General features: G+C 45.8%; 1 protein-coding gene across 1 annotated transcript in view; it reads right to left on the bottom strand.

The window, feature by feature from the left end:
• Nucleotides 1-1,800: 1,800 nt before the first annotated feature.
• The window catches only part of PLEKHO2 (pleckstrin homology domain containing O2), a 42,735-nt gene continuing 27,024 nt past the window's right edge, over nt 1,801-17,511 (bottom strand). The window contains exons 4-6 of the mRNA XM_024199883.2: nt 15,064-15,168; nt 10,241-10,339; nt 1,801-6,878 (exon numbers count right to left, since the gene is read on the bottom strand). Of these exons, the coding sequence (XP_024055651.1) occupies nt 5,631-6,878; nt 10,241-10,339; nt 15,064-15,168 (1,452 nt within the window). The 3' untranslated portion in view covers nt 1,801-5,630. The remainder of the gene's footprint in view (nt 6,879-10,240; nt 10,340-15,063; nt 15,169-17,511) is intronic.

The following is a 17,511-nucleotide window of genomic DNA, read 5'->3' as shown; positions in this document are numbered from 1 at the left end:
CCTCTTGTCAACTGTCTGTAATTGACCATCTTGATTATCACTACAAAAGTTTTTTTCCTGCTGATAACAGGTCATCTTAATTAATTAGCCTCTTAGAGCTGGTATGGCATTTTGTGTGTGCGTGTGTGTGTGTATATACTCTTCTTCTATGTTCCATTCTATGCATCCGATTGAAGTGGGCTGTAGCCCATGAAAGCTTATGCTCAAATAAATTTGTTAGTCTCTAAGGTGCCACAAGTACTCCTGTTCTTTTTACAGATACAGACTAACACAGCTGATACTCTGAAACATATGGTTCCTCCACAAATTGTTCGGCTTGATATAGGAATCCCTGGGTGAAACCTGGGGCCTGTTTTTATGCAGGAAGTCAGATTAGGTGTTCATAATGGTCCCTTCTGGCTAGAGCTGTGCAAATAACTGATTTTTTTTATGGTTCACTGGCTGAACTGAAAGAAAAAAAAAAGTTTCAGGTTGACCCAAAACGAATTTTCAAATTTGGCAGTGACTCTGAAAAAGTTGAAAAAATCTGTTTCGGGTCGAACAATAGTTTGTTCAACCTGAAACAATGTTTAATTTTTTTATTTTTTTTAGTTTAACTGGTTTAATGTATGCAAAATTTGACACAGGCAATTTTGAATAAAAATAAAAACATTTCATTTTGAAAATGACAGAACACAACGTTTTGATTTTTATTTTTTTTTTTTAAATTCAACTAAATTGACACAATTTCAGGAACTGTTTCAGTTGGCAAAAAAATGTTGTCTGGAAAATGTTGTTCAGCTCTACTTCTGACCATAAATCTCTGCATTTACATGGGAGGAAAAGCAAAAGGGGGAATGTTTCATACATCAATACTACAGATGGTCTAAATGTGTTTAAAATCATTAATACATGCTCCACATACTTCATTTAATCTAGATATTTAATTTTACCAACATCAATGTTATAGAAAATCTGTGATGCAGTGAAAGGCCACTTATTAGAGTGGTTGGAGGGAAGTAATTAAATCTTGTTTAAAATAATAAATCAGCTTTCTTTTAACAGTACTCCAAAAACAGCACTTAAGAAAACGGGTGCTTGGACAGCCTCCGATAAAAGGTGACCTGCAAGTCCCTCATAAATATTCCTCCATCCCTATGAGGGATCATAGAAGCTGTTCTATTCACTTTTATAGCTGGATAAAGAGAAAGGCGAGTAAGTGACTTTCCCAAAGAAACCCAGATGGCAATCTTGGGTATAGAAACTCAAAGCCCTGGCTTCCTAGCCTCTGCTGCAACCATTAGGCAACACTGCCCTCAAATCAGACACTTGAAATCTGCTTGGGTAACTTCCCCAGCTTTAGGACCTGCTCCTGTTCCACAAGTCTACACGAACACTCTCAGGGGGCTCAGTCGTGAGCTGAGCTCTACACCGGTGTAGGAGAGGAAGGGGTGGGAGGTACCCCCACAACTAGTCTGTGGGGAGAGGAAGGAAAGCTGCTGCTGCAGGGGTGCTGCCGCCCCTCCTACACAGCTGGGGGAGAAGCGTGTGCCTGCATCCCAGCTAGAGCAGGCATGGCAAGAGAAGTAAGCTGCCCTCAGTGCAGGGTTATCAGTGTCAGAGTTTGATTCCTGGCCTGCTCCTGGGGCAGTGCATAATTGTGCCACCCCTTCCTTGGGACTTGTGGCTAGTCCGTGATCTAACCCATAGACTAGGCTGGATACAGTCTGCACAACCCTCTTTGGCTGTGACAGAACTTATCTGAGCAAAGACTTAATACTTCCTCCCAATGCCTGCTCTTCCTTCCCGTTACCAACAAACTGCTCTGAAGCGGAGTGTGCTTAAAAAGGAGCTTTATTGCCAAATCTCAAAGCTCTTTACACGCAGAAGGCAGCGTTGCCTTTCCAAGAGCCATGACAGATTTTCAGATACAATCATTCACTGCCACGCACTAGTGCATTCACTTCCTTCCTGTCGGAACCATGCAGCTCTGGCAGGCCTCGTACAAATCTGAAATTGAGTCACGTTCCATCTCGACGCGCCCACAGCCTCTTCAGACGTGAGAAAGCAAGCTTAGTACAGCTGGGGAGCTTGAGTGAAGAAAAGCTAGGTGCACTCATTGGTGGTAGGTAAAATGAAGACTGGAACTGTCCTGCTAGATCAGCATAATGGGTCTTCTACTCCAGAACCCGGCTGTGACAATGGCTAGTACTTGCTGTTTAAGAGGAAAGTGCAAGAAACCCAGAAGACAGCTATGGAATGACCTGCCGTTCCCATTAGGCAGAGATTGGCTTACACCCTGAACAAGAATAACATGTGCGAAAACTTCAGAATTAAATGTTCTAAACAAACCACGAAGCTTTGTTTATATATAAAAGCCCAGTCGACCAAAAATTCTAGGTGGACTAGTAACTGTAGAAAGAAACTGCTAAACCTATACAAAAGGCTATTTTTCCTTAATTAACGCAACATTTTCAGCCACGGAGACACTGGGTGTTAAAAAGAGAGTTCACTTAATTTATAGTTATTTACAAGACATAGTACATAAAGGTAAGTGACGTTAGTGCGTACAGTATTTAGCTCTGGCTTGTAAAAAGGTTTAGCTCTCCCATCTCCTAACAGATTCAGGTGTCTTCTGTTAAGATTCCTATTGGGGGGTTCAGTAAAATGTCAGACATTAGAATATTCAGTATGATTAAAAAAATACAGTAAATATAAGCACATCCTGTAGATTCTTGCTGCAATAGATAGGGGTATCTGGGACTCTTCGTCAGCACTGCAGTAGGTAGATATTTAATAGGTGGCACATGGTGATGACAAAATACTTGTATATCAGAGATGAGTCTGAGCTGGATCCAGACCTTCCCCAATGTTCAAGGGTATTCAAATCCAGAGGTTTGGTTTGGCCCTAATAGGGATAAGGGACAGCTTCAGCACTGGGATTTTAATATGCATCCAAATGTTGACCATAGCCAGATCATGATTCTGGTCTGGGTGCATCCCTATTACATATACATCTCCATTAATCATCCATTTTATTCTTTTGTTATACAATTTTATCTCACAAATGCCTCCTTCTCCCTGAAGGCTGATGTCCCAAGACATTCTGTACACACCAGGTTTGTACAGCTCATGTTCACATCACACAGTGTTCGGTAAACAAAAGTGCACATGCAGAAAAATACGTATTAGAAGCTGGTAGGCACTGAATAGACTAAGCCTGTATTGTTAGCCCTTGTCTTATAAGTACATCTCATAAGAAAACAAGATACTTCCGTTCACATTGACTCTACAGCAGTAAATTATGCAGAACCAGAGTTCATCCGTGGCCTGCATCAAGGGGACTATGCTCTGGACTGCATATATCTGGAAATCCGGTGTCTAAACGCAGGGCTGTTTTGGCACCTGAAACTCAAGCAAATTCTACTATGCAGAAACTGCCTGGGTGATGGAATAATGAGAGACTTTCAATACAACTCCTATGACTGGCTTGAGAATGAGGCAGCTTAAAACAAGTCTGTTCTAATCACTCGATGTGGAAGTGTCTGGTTGAGTGACTACCTAGCTCTTATCTGGGATGTTCCCATTTTTCAGTTCCTGAAATGCTTTAGGTCAGGGCTGTAAGGAGCGCTCATCAGTTTTTCCCCTCCCTCCTTCCTAATTCAGCTGTAGTTTGAGTTTTACTTTGCTGCTGCTCTGGTAGATGTTTGCAGCATGGGGCACCAGGGAGCCTCAGGGAGCTACCGGAGAAGGAACCTGAGATAAAGATGTATAGCATGCTCCTGGCTTAGTACTTGGCAGGGGCAGATGGCACAAGCTACTGGGTAGTGTAGATACTTTAGCAATGAGAACTGCCAAGTTGAACTCTCTCTTCTGGCTCAGAAATTCTTCCTGTTCTGCTGGGCCTTAGCTATTCAACATCCACCTGCATTCCCCGGAGCTCCATAAGATCAGCTGAGAAAGATCCAATCCTTCCTCCACTGCACAGGCCTAGATAAAGCCAAAGCGGTGGTGGCACTTTGAATCCCGGGGTAGTTGATGTGGTGCCATTGAGAATGACTATTTTAGGGCAAAACTCTGAAAGGAGGATAAAAGGGATGCACCTGCGCCCTGTGATGACCTGATTTGGTGGGTAAATGAGCATCGCTGAACTTGGACTGGCAGGTAGGTGACCCAATTCACATCCACACGTGTTGTCTGAGGGTGAAAATGGTGCTTACACTTTTAATCTTTGTCGTGCAAGACACAGTTTTGTAATCATTTTGTCACCATGACTATTCCTATTTCATCACATTTCTCTCATGAGATGCAACTTCCTTTAACAGGAGGACCAAGAATCGGGGCATTTTGCCATTGCCTTCCATGGGAACCAGACCGGGCCCTTATTTAGTAATGCCTCCTTCGTTTCAGTGTACTGAGTTCAGCCGCCTACCCACCAAGAATTAAACTGCAAAATGCATTTCCCTGTTAAAATGATATGATTAGACGTTCCATCAAAACCAGTTGCCATGATGGACATGTCATCAGTCAACCTCCCAGGACAAGGCTGCTCGACACACAGCAAGGGGAGAGTCTACTTTCAGAACCAGCCAACCGCTCCCATAAGCCTCCAAACAGCTGACCGACTATTTACTTCTACAAATACAGGAGACTCTAGTTACCAGGTCAATGTATTGCTTAAAAATGAACATTTTGGGCTGCTTCGGCCAGGAGCAGGTATTTCAAACATAGCAGCACTGGCTAGGAGAATGAGCACAGAGTTAGGGGTAAGATTGCTAAATTCTATCCCTGGCTCTGAAATGAACTCCTTCTGTGGGCAAATCACTTCACATCCCTGCCTGTTTCCCCACAGGAAAAATAATACTTGCTTGGCAATGGTAGTTTGAGGCTTAATGAATACTTGTACAGTGCTTAGAACACGGAAGGATTGTTGTGTTTGAGTCTGGCCTAGAGCTGAAAACAATTACTTACCATCACCAGTTTGCCAGTTTTGTGCAGATTTCTAAGTCAATTTTTGAACTGCCGATGTGTTTAATGAGTATCTATGGAAACTGTTAACCATTTGTTCCAGAATATGATTGGGCCAGGTAGTCAAAATCTGTCAGTAAGTGAACAAACTGAGCAAAATTTACGGACGTTTCCGGCCAGATTCCCAGTGGAATGATTTCATTGGCAAAACTCTCTGGGTGCCAGTGCAAACGGGGTAATTCCATGTCTTACATGCCAATTTATACATGCACACATGAATATTCTGCTGGAATATCCATGCCCTCCTTTGAAAAACTGACCTTTAGTCTGATTACAAGTGTTGTGGTGGTGGGTTTGTGGTTTTTTTTTTTGGGGGGGCCTAATCCAAAGCCCATTGGTGGTTTTCCGCTGACGTCAATGAGCTTTGGATCAAGACCTTAAAGAATATTCACATTTTTGCAACTGATGTTCAATATCCTCTAACTTCCTATTGTGATCAGGGATGGGAATATGGCATAAAGACATAACAAAAAGAAAATTATAACTGAAATGCCCTGCTCTGAATGCATCGTGTGTGCATAGCAAAACATAACCTTATTTAACACTGGCCAAGCAATGGTATAAGTCGTAAATAGCAAATTTTTAGCTTGATTGTAAGAAAGAAGTGTCGTCTTAAGTACATCTCAGGGAGCACTTCTCCTATAAAGAGTTACTAGATCCTTCGGCTTTTCTTTCTGTTTCTCTGTCGGTTCCTTATTCAGTTCTCCTAACCCTTTAATTTCTTGTAGGACTTGTGTTGCTTGCCGAAGCTGTTCTACTGCCTCATTGAGTAATGTCTCTGCGTTTACTGGGGGTCCATTTCCCTTGTGTGCTTGTTCTAACTCTTGGCATAAAACCTTTTGCAGAAGTTTTTCTGTCTTTTCCCTTTCGCAAGCCACTTTCTCCTCCATTTTAGCCAGGCAGGATTGGGGCTCCTTGCGGAAGCCTGGACCCAGAAGTTCTTTTTCTGCATTTTTCGATTCATTCAGCAGATCTCCTAGAGATGCACAGCGAGTTCTGAAAGGCGAGGGATTTGATATGGTCTGTGGTAAAAGTGTTTTCTCTTTACTAGGAACCTCTGTACTTTCCTGCTTTGCTTCGGTATCTAAGGAAGTCTTTATTTGTTCCTGTATTGTTTGCGGCTCCTCTTTCTCAGCAGCAACTCTCTCACTTCCTTCTTCACGCTCTACTTTTTGGGGAGTGGATTCTGTCACTTCCCCATCTTCCATTCCATCCCTGGGGGAGGTAGAATCATGGGGTTCCTTGCCTTCTGAACTCTTCGCCTCTAAACTGCTCGGGGTGGCATCCATACTTGCTGTCAATTTTTCTGATAAAATCTTAGGAGGAAGTGGAGGTTTCACAGTAGCCGTTGCGACCACCTCTGTGAGGTTTTCTTTACTGCCACGTTTGGATGGTTCCAAACCTTCTGTGCTTTGAGAGTGAGGGGCTGGTTCATCCCAGCTGACCCCTTTCAGCTTGTCCGATAAGATTTTAGGAGGAGGAATCGGAGGCTTTGCCGTGCTGCTGTCGCTGACCTCCATGAGATTCTCTTCATTGTCCCCTGGTGAGGCTTTGGGTTCTTCACCCTCTTCACCTTGACTGACTGAACCCACGTCTTTGTCGTTTAGATCATCCTTTGACGGTGTACTCTCCTTCAACGTCTTAGCTGGAGGCAACGGAGGCTTTTTAAGCTCTTGATCAGCAACGCTATTATCCACACTCGGCTTCTCTGACACGACACTGGGCTTTGTAGGAGGCATAGGTGGCTTTGGAGTTTCCTTTGGAGGAGGGACGTTCTCATTATCGCTCACAGTCAAGGTGAAGTCTGGGGGGCCATTATCTACTATATCCAGATCCAGCCTCAAGATTCCATCCGATGTAGACTTGGCAACCTGAGAAATGTAATACGAGAGAGCTTTATTTAGACTGTGTTCTGTTATCAATCCCCTGAACTATCCCGTCCTCAAAACCAGTCTTAACAAACCGTTTAAGTCAAAGAAGTGAATGTGGGGTGACTGAGGGCTGGTCTACACTCCTGCACTACATCAGCGCAGCTGTGCTGCTGTAGCGTGTCGGGTGAAGACGTGCTATGCTGACGGGAGAGGGCTCTCCCATCGGTATATTTACTCCACCTCCGTGAGAGACAGAAGCTGTGTCGGCAGGAGAGCGTCTCCCGCTGGCACAGCGTGGTGTGGATACCGTGTTAAGTCAATGTAACTTACGTTGCACGGGGGGAGATGGCTTTTTCACACCGGAGCGATGAAACTTACATCAGATTAAGTGGCAGTGTAGACAAGCCCTGAGTCCAGCATCTGACTACAAATCTTTTGTCCCACAAGGAGGACAGTACAGACTAACCCGTACACCTCAGCACAGCTTACACGTGTGAGACTGAGTGATGCCTCTGTTTCTGCTCCCCTTTACGCCCCCACTTCTTACTCAATGTAACGCCCTGTATGACATTACACCAGCACCCGCTTCAGTGCATGCATACTTGCCGCTGAGCTATTTTGTCTCCAGTAGTGGAGCGACAGTCAGGAGAGCATCAAAGCCAATAACCACAAGAGGTCAAGAATTGGTCCAAAGCAGCTGTACATTCAGCCTATCAAAAATCCTTTTTCCTTTCTAAGTTATAAACACTGAGCTGTGCAGTTCTGATGTGGACAATTTCCGAGTTACAAATATTTGCATGGACAGGTGCACTGTCTGAACTGATAAATGCAAAGAATTTCCCGGAGAGACAAAGTGGGTGAGGTGATATCTTTTATTGGACCAACTTCTGTTGGGGAGAGAGAGAAAGAGAGAAACTTTTGAGCTACGCAGAGCTCTTCCATGTAAATGGTCTTAATACGGGGTGTTAGCGGGCCACTTCACTTTGAAGTACATGCTAAACTATCTGCTCTTCCTTGCATTTAGCTGTGAGACTCTGAGTACCTTTCCCAGACCTGAGGAAGAGCTCTGTGTAGCTCGAATGCTTGTCTCTCTCACCAACAGAAGTTGGTCCAATAAAAATTACCTCCCCCGCCTTCTTTCTAATATCCTGGGACCGAGATGGCTACCACACTGCAGACAACCTAGAGCAATGGAGGCAGATCATCTGGTTCTATCCCCTTGTAGGAACAGCTGTTGAAGTAGCCTAGAATATTTTATCTCCTTACTACCCAAGTCGTCCCCCCATGAGAGTGTTTCCCAGAATTCCTCTTGCTGCTCTCCTTACATAACTTGTTGCATTTCTTTAGATTGATAAAATGTACAGGTCTGTTAGTTCATGTATCGAATCCTTCAGTCCAGGGCGCTAATGTAATGTCATTTTGCATCTGGCTGCTTCCTCTCCCCTCCTGACATCATCTGTCTCAGCTGGGTTGGGCCTCAGCCAGCTAGTCCTTCATGTCACAAGCTCCAGGCAAACTGCTCAACCATAGCAGCTGGATCAGAAGGGATGGCCATGCAGAGCTGCATTATCTCTATACGAAGCCCGAACTTCCTAAGTCTCCTATCCACCCCAGAGGGAGAAATGAGGAGAGGGTCCCTGTGTGAGGGAGCCCTGGGGACAGACAATGCCCAAATGCATCTAGGCTTAGACTCCCTCCAGAACAGGGAGGCTGGCTACAGCCTTCCTCCCACTTGAGCCCTTTCAAGAGACCTCTACACCTGGGTGAAGTTCACCCGTGTTGCCTGATCCTCTCTTCTCAATATGTGCCCCCGTCTCCTGTGAGAAGCTAGCCCAGAGTATCTCCCTTCAGGATTGTGTGACCAGCAATTAAAATTTCCAGTTAACCCCCTTCCCATATGTTTTTTCTGTGTTAATTACTACAGTATTCAAGTCCCTGCAACTGTCTAGTCACCCTCTTTATTGTGTCCTTTCCATAAGGTGACAGGAACTGAACATGGCCTTCAAGATAAAGTGTTACTGTTTCACGGTGGAGAACTGAGTTGTGTCCCCTTCCTCTGGGTCTGCCGCCCAAGACTCTCCTATTGCCATTCAGCAGTGCTGCAGCATACAGGCCTTCACCCCGCCCTAAGTCCCGGTCCTGCTCAGTATCTTGCCATACGTGACTTCTCAGAGTAAATGACTCTCTTCAGACTTCTGGTTCAGAGTCATTACCTTACATTTCTTGGGAGTGAAATGCGTAAACTGCTTCTTCGCCGGCTAATTCACTAGGGATGTTTATTGCTCTCCTCCTCCTTACCAGCACTGTAGTGTGCATTTTCTCTTCTACGCAGCATCTGTATAATCGTCCCTAATACTAATCTTTGTGGCATGTCAGTACCCAGGGCCTCCATCCAAAATAATGTCCACTTATACGTACCCTCTGTCTCCAATGTCCACAGAAGACCTTTATTACCCTATAAATGGCAAATTGTCTCCTACAAGGTGAAGGCACTTGCAATAACAGAGCTGAGATCTCAGGCCCAGCTTACAAGGCATAAGGGGAATAACCTCAGCGGATAAAATTCCAGGAGAGCATTTGTGCCTCTGAGATCTTTTTGAGGGGAAGGGAGGGAATGTCTGGCTCTCCAGTGATTATTTCTGTGCATTTCTCTAAAGAAAGATTCTCTTGTGGATGCTGCAGGATTTTTGTGCGCTAGATTAAAAAGCTTTCGTCTGCACTAATCACTTGAGAGTTGCACAGAAGGTGAGAGTCCGCAAGCTGTGACGCTTGCAGAAAGAGGTTTAGCCTTAAACCCATTCATTAGTTTAATCCTCTTCTAAAGTATCACTACTACTTCAGTGGAGAAACTCCCTCAGAAATAGGAATCTAATATTTATTAGCCATGTGTGTGTGTTTGTTTTAAATACTAGCTACAGAAAAGCTAATGAGAACTGAAAATAGGCTGCTCTATAAAACTGTCTTAGAAAAAACAGTTATAACCCATTCTCAGTGCTTTGGTTTTTTTTTTAATTAAGCAGTAATGGCACGTGCCAAACAAAGAAGCAGCTCATGAACTATAGAAAGGCTCACAAAATATATCACAACATATTGCAGCAGCTACCAATCTGAAGGATGCAAAAATCTTAAACAGCTACGGTCCACCATCCCACAGATTAAAAACTTGCTTTCCCTTACTCCAGTTACCAACTAGTTTTACCTGTAAGGGGTCAGATAGAAGCTTGTGTTTTGCATGTAATCAGCATGAACGATACACCCAGAAATAGTTCTCACTGATTCTGGCTTGGGTCTTTTACCAGATGGAGATTGCATACAGGTGATTTCACCGTGCTGCAGCATGCAACCCCAGGGTGCATTCTTACCTCTTTCAGGTGAATTCTGGTGGGTGGTCTGCGCCCATGACTCACTTTCACTCTGTCTCGAGTCACATGTTCCAGGGAAAGGCTCTGATCTACCTTCACCTTTAAATGGGGGAAGGAAAGGAGAACATCACTGAGTTATCAATGCATGCCTAAAACCATCTCATTGAGAAGGTATGAGAATGTCTTTTTCTGCCATTTCTGGTAAGGGTGCATTTGTAGCCAGGATGGCTTTTGAATATGTCACCATTACAATCAGGTCCCAGATTTCTAGGCTTATTGAGGGATAGCTCAGTGGTTCAAGCATTGGCTTGTTCAATCCAGGGTTGTAAGTTCAATCCTTGAGGGGGCTGCTTAGGGATCTGGGGCAAAATCAGTACTTGGTCCTGCTAGTGAAGGCAGGGGGCTGGACTCAATGACCTTTCAAGATCCCTTCCAGTTCTAGGAGATAGTATATCTCCATTAATTTATTTATAAACCTTTAACATTTGTTTTCTGTGTGGTTTTTATTGCTCACCAGCATCATTATATTGCCTTAAAACCTGCACTCCCTTTCAGAAGCATTTACAATACAGCTCAATGCTGAACTCTTATTTATAGCCGTTAGGGTGACCAGACAGCAAGTGTGAAAAATCAGGACGGTAATAGGAGCCTATATAAGAAAAAGACCCAAATATCGGGACTGTCCCTATAAAATCCGGACATCTGGTCACCCTATTAGCCATAGGTATCAGACGCTTGAGCACTGAGTTGCCAAAAGCTTTTCTTTTAGCAGGGAAGTTACGCAACTCTTTCTTGGGTGGATGTTTGTAGAACAGGCTCCTTCATCCTCTTATCCCCTGCGGTACGTATGCAGACAATCTGCAGGGTTTGTTCCTGCAAAGCTAAAAGGTGGGGGAAGACTTAAACGCCATCCTCCATTCCTTACTGCGGGCTGCCAGCAATGTGAACTTGCACATCAACAAAACAGTGCTTGACGTGGCCACAACATCCATTTAGTATTTTCAAAGCAAACCCAGCTGTGATCTGGTAGAGCCGCACTCAGAACCTTAGCCGGGGTCCCTTGGAATGCGATGCTAGCTCCAGATTCTCTGAGTGGTTTGCAACATGCACATTCATGATAGCTCTGTGTCAGAGTGGAACTGACTTCATCTGCAAGATGCGACGCTAGTTCTGCAACCCCACAGGTGAAACTGAGAGTGTCTGACTTGGCCCATCCAACTTTCTGAGGTTTGCCAATCCCTAGGTACCTACAGGGCAGGAAAAGGAGGGCACAAGAGACTTTTGTTGTCCTGCACTCCGGCTTGGAACGTGGCAGGGAGATGTAGTAAAACTAATCTTAGAGGTGAAGGCACGTTAATAATCCTGACCTGACTGTGAACTGTATCAGCAGGTCTTGTTAACAGACCTTTCTTTGTACAGCTTTAATGATCTCAGGAGCTGAACAGAAGATGTGAGCAGCGACCTGGATTAATTGCAACAGTGGCTGAATTAACACGTTCACTTACTGGAATCAGATTTAAAATTCATTGCCTCGCACGTGGAAAATGAGAGCCAATGCTAAGTCCTTTCACTATTCTCGCTCTATGCCTACCACTCTTGACTCCCCCGCCCCTCCACCTTCCTAGTGAAGGGGGCATGCTGAGGTATTGCCACAGCGTACCACACTCTAGTGATCCCAGCTGGCATAATGGTCCTAAGATGATCTAGTTCAGAGTGTCTCTGAGGCTGCTCTAAACTACGCTGGGGCCGGTGACTCACAGAGTTGACCTCAGGAACGGGGAGCCATGAATGTCTCCTCTGCATCCCCCCAGCTGCACCCAGTGCTTATTGGCCACAGCCAGGGATTCAGTCCTCAGTGTGTGAAGGCACAGGGGGCAGCACCAATAGGGGCTTTAGAAATGCCAACTGATTGCATGCATCTCTTTCCAGTTACCTGTCTCAGCTCCCCAGAGAGAAGAGAGTTCTCTGGAGTAGAAAGAGTGACCAGGCCTATGGGGTCAATTTGGGGGGGGGGGACAAAATGGGCCAACTCCTCAGCTGGTGTAACTCAGTATAGCCCCATTGACTTCAGTGGAGCGCAGCTGACTTGTGCCAGTGGGGGATTGGACCTGTTTTTCAACAGGGCATGAGCACACAGATGTTGAAGCAGTTAGCATGCAGCACTTCACCCCCACAAGTCTTGGGGGGAGGGATAGCTCAGTGGTTTGAGCATTGGCCTGCTAAACCCAGGGTTGTGAGTTCAATCCTTGAGGGGGCCGCTTAGGGATCTAGGGTAAAATCAGTACTTGGTCCTGCTAGTGAAGGCAGGGGGCTGGACTCGACGACCTTTCAGGGTCCCTCCCAGCTCTATGGGATAGGTATATCGCCATATTTGTGGCCGGGGGCGATCCTCTGAGCTCACTTTTCGATACTCTGTGCAAGGGAGTGCGGAGTTCATCGCACATCATCATCGCCGGGGCAGAGAGAGAACGAGAGCTCCACTTCGGAAAGAGAACGCAGCACCAGCACTGGTCTCCCCCAGCAACCAGGGAGACAGAGGCAGGCTGCTACAGCAAGGACTGCCCAGCATTACGCTACATTACATCACCTCTACTGCTCATCGGTAACATGAGAGCAAGCTTGAATGCTGAGTTTTCTGCTGCTCAGATTTATGATATAGCCCCAGCTTGTCTGCTGCTCCCAGCTGGTCCAGTTACTTCCAAATACTGCTTTTTATTTGGAATGATGAACGAGCAATGCCTGCCCTAAAAAACATCTGACACCGAATGGGATTTGGTGATACCAGCGGGTTGCTTCCCTGCGCCACCTCCAGTTACTGCGAGTTCCCTCCCATGAATAAAAAGAGAGCGTCTGGATCTCTTAAGCATAAATGTTTTCTTATCAAAATGGCGCAGTGCAATTGGAGTCTGATTCTCCACCCCTTACTCCAACTTCCCATTGACTTCATTGCCCGAATAAGAGGCCCAGGATTGAGCCGACGAGTATGCATTCTGCAACGCCATGTCTGTAGTGCATGCTGGATGAAGGCATGGGGTGGTTTTTTATCCCTTGCCTTTCTCTGAGATTTTTTACACAGCACTCTAGTTTCCACTTCCCTAAAGCCTGGCCTGTTTTTCACTAATCAGATCTTCTTGGTTTCTTACTCTCCAAGTTCCCCCTACTCATTTCTTCATGGTGGCTTCATTCCCTTCGTGGTGGCTTCTCCTTAGCTTGGTGGAGTTTATGCACTTCCTACTACTGCATAGTAGATATTGCCCTTCCTGGTAAGGGATTGAGGTTAGCTCCATGTCAAATCCGACGCTGTGTGGTTTTAGTCCTTCCTTTGCCTGAATGTCTAGATTTGGGGGGCGTTTCAGAGTCGGGGGGGGCGGAGAGGCAGCTTCTTTGCAACCTCTCCGGCACAGCCGCAGGCAGCTCTTGGTGACGTGTTGCCGAAGGGTAGCGCTAATGGCGTGTGTAGTAACTTTCCACTAGGCGTCTCTCCAGGCAGCGTGAAAAGCTGGTGGACTCTGTGTCCGATGACACGCGTGTCCAGATCTACAGGTGCAGTAACCAGGCTGTGTGCTGCAGAGAGCCACGTGGCTGAGGGGAAGGAAAGTCCTTCCATGGGGCAGAGCAACTGCTTGGCAAATTCCGAGCTGCGGCAGCTCCAGTGCCCAAGTTCCTTCCACAGGGGTAGACAGAGATTCCAGTGGATTAACTTAGGGCCTGATCCAAAGCCCTCTGGAGTCATTAGAACATCTCCCACTGACTTCAATGGGCTCTGGACCAGGCTCTTAGTTGCTTTTGCAGCTCAGGCCAACCCCAGTGTGTCAGCAATTTTCTCTACTCCCCCTTTTTGTCCTCCTGGAGAGTCTCAGCCTTACAGTGGAGGCAGGGGGCAAATGACCTGTATGGGGAATGCCCAGCTCAGTGGGTGGTGGATTCTATACATGTTATCCCAAAGAGGCTTCTATAAATTGCTGCTGAAACGTACATGTCCCGCATTCACAGGTATGTTGTTAGAGAGGAAAAGACACAGCATTGTTATCCCACTCCAAGGGGCAAATTCTGGGGGAGTCTAGAGAGACTCTAACTGGAGGCCACACCCACCCACCTACACCTTCCAGGCCCCTCTGCATGTACGTGATGCCAAATCAGAGTCTAACCCATTTAACACCACTCTCCACACACTGCTCTTCTGAATTTGGCTCACTGAGTCTTAAGTAGTCTGTGTAACACACATACTACAGGGCCAGAAGAGAGGAGAAAAGCAACTAGCAGCAGGACATGAGAAGGTGTGAACCAGCTGCTATTTTAACTTCTTACATGTTCTGGCTCTGAAATTCAAGCGGCCGTGACTAAGCCTTGCCTAGTGTAACTCAGAATAAGGGAGTGTAACTCACGTCTCCTCACTCCATCTCTGAATCTGGCCACAAGAGTTTTTTTTTTCTTTTTTTGCTCTAATCTTTGTTGTTGCTTAGTGTTCAGGAGGCTCGAGCAAAGGAAGGACGGGGGAGAAAGGCTAACGTGACACCTGGCCACAAGCTCAAGAGTGTAGCTATAATCTTAGAGTGACCAAATGTCCCGATTTTATAGGGACAGTCCCGATTTTGGGGTCTTTTTCTTATATAGGCTCCTATTACCCCCCACCCCGTGTCCCGATTTTTCACATTTGCTGTATGGTCACCCTATATAATCTGAACCTGCTAACAGCAGTTTTGGACTCCAGGTGCACAATCTGGACCTGAAGCGAGGGGGTACGAGGTGGGGGGTTTCAGCACCCCTCTACTGAATGAGGGCTGACACACAAACGCATACAGCTTGAAACCCATTTATCTTACCTCATCAAGTATTTTATTTTTGGCTCTGCTGATCCCTTCATTCAGGGCTTTCATCCATGATTCTTTCTCTTCCGCATTCTGCCCCTGAAATTTGATATCATGGACCTGCAAGATGAGAGACGTAGAGAGATGTTTTCATCCTAACGTTACTTGCCAAGGACAGAGAAGTAGCCTATACATCATTAGTGTGTTAAACTCGATATCCAGCTGAGCCCGTGTTTAAACTAGACATTCCTTTGCACTTTGCAATGGCTTCACCCCGCAGCCGCAATCAACAAAGCTTTGTTATGCTGGATGGTTTGTTGCTATAGTTTTTATTTTTGCAACTAGCAATTAAATTAATAAAGCGAGTGACAGTTTCTTCCTCCCGCAAAGAGGGATGAAATGTTCCTGGAGCAACAGATGGCTGTTTACTTAGGGAATGGATGGACTGTGTGTAGGGGACTTGCCCGAATGAGCAACTCACACTCATGTTGCGGTGTTAGGTTCGATAAGATGCCGTATCTCCAACTCCCACCCCCCCCCCCCCACGCTGCAGGCAGAGATCAGCGTGAAATCTGTGAGGAACAAACTCTGTTTGCTCTTGCGTAGTGGTGCTGCATAGGACTGGGGCAGGATTCTAGGACTCTGCGCCGGGGTACGCACAGCTTGGCTCTGCAGAGCACAGATAGGCTTGCAGGGCAGTGGGGCGTGAGGATTCAGAAGGATAAACTGGCAGAGCAACATGCCATAATTTCTCCCCTTTCCACCCTGACAGAGCAGGGATTCAGCAGCTCTGAGACTGTAGTACCAGATACAGATATGATCCACTGCTATAGCCGGACAGAGGCTGTGCTGAAGCCTGGAGAGGAGCAGGAGATCCCCAGCACAGAACCCATTCCTTCGGACTGTGCAGGGGGTCCAGGGACTCCCATGATGCAACTGTTCTGCTCACCATCCTCTGAGCCTATGGTGCATCATGGGAGATGTAGTTTGACCCGGGAGCCCAGTCTATAGAGAAGAACGACAAAGCACATAAACTACAACTTCCATGCTGCACCGTGGCAGCATTTAAATATTTCAATTTTTGATTTTTCTCTGAAAGATCAAACTTTTCCATGGAAAATTTCAATGACAACTATTTTTTTTTTCATTTTAATCGAAATGTTCTGCACTGGGAGAGCCAATTTCCCAACCAGCTGTGATTTCCTGGTGTTCTGCCTTGATAAACCCCAGGCAGCATTCCCTGAAAGAAACTGTAGGTAGGATGTAATCTCTCTAGTGAATGAATAAGCAACAGACTTCCAAGAGTCTGAACTCTGTGCTTATCTGCATGGTCTCCTGATACATGTCCATGCCGGAAAGTTCAGTGTTTTGTGATCACTGCATGATAAATATCTCTTTTCTACTTATCTCTGAACCTGACTGAGACAATTCTTGGCAATAGGTACAAGCGAATAGCGTGGAAATTCTCCCAAGGCCTGTTCTGAAACAGTGCATTTGTTCAAAAGAATGGCCTTGGCCATTGGCAAATGTAACTCCTCTCGTTCATCCAGACGTTGGAATGTAACTAAATGTAACCATTTCTGGGGGGAATTACTCAAGTTTCTCAGTTGGGCAACAATGAAATGACCTAATGGGCATTCTCCATCACTGGCTTTTACTTCTATTAGGAGCAATGGAGTGAAATTAAGAGAGGAAAAACTTAGGATGCATACCTGGAAAAGTTTCCTGACAGGGATCCGTTAGCTAATGAAATAAGTTTCTTCAAGCATACAGAGAGGGAAACTGAGGCAGAGAGGTTAATTGACTTTGTCTAACACAGCAGAGCTGAGAACAGAACTTAGGTGCCCTGACCTCAGTCTCCCTGTTTCAAAGCCTGGGGGGTGCAAGGAAAGGTTAGCAGATTCTTGGAAATGGCTGAACAGTTTGGGTCGAAATTTTCCAGAAAAATTCAGCCTAAAGCAGACACTGGCCTGGGAAGTTTGGCCAAATTATAAGTGGCTGAAAACAGGGCCTTATAATGGGAAGAAGTGTCAGGCATCTTTAATAGGCAGGGCTACCGACTCCACCTATACTTACAGAGGCACCTACAAGGAGTTTGATATTCTGAGCACCCACCACTTGCACAGATGTTAACTGGAGGGATGGGTTCTCTGAAAACCAGGTCCCTTTTATTTAGGTGACAATCAACAGGCAACCTCTGTCTAAGCAGATCACCAGGGCTGAAACGTTCAACGTCACAGGAAGGCTGACAGGCCTAGAAGCCAGGCCTCCTCCTTCCCTCTCCTGAGCGTTAACCACTTGGTTATCTTCCTTTCTCTCTGCAGCTGCCCTTCATTAGGAGGGATGGGATGTCGCTGGCCTTAGTTTCTAATTCGCCTCAGTCCCGCGCAAACCGTCACTTTAAATGTCTATAAATCAGGGGTCGGCAACGTTCGGCACACGGCTTGCCAGGGTAAGCACCCT

Source organism: Terrapene carolina, unplaced genomic scaffold, assembly GCF_002925995.2.
Source record: "Terrapene carolina triunguis isolate 2854851 unplaced genomic scaffold, T_m_triunguis-2.0 Scaffold67, whole genome shotgun sequence".
Taxonomy (NCBI): domain Eukaryota; kingdom Metazoa; phylum Chordata; order Testudines; family Emydidae; genus Terrapene; species Terrapene triunguis.
This window is presented reverse-complemented; position numbering and strand designations above follow the sequence as displayed.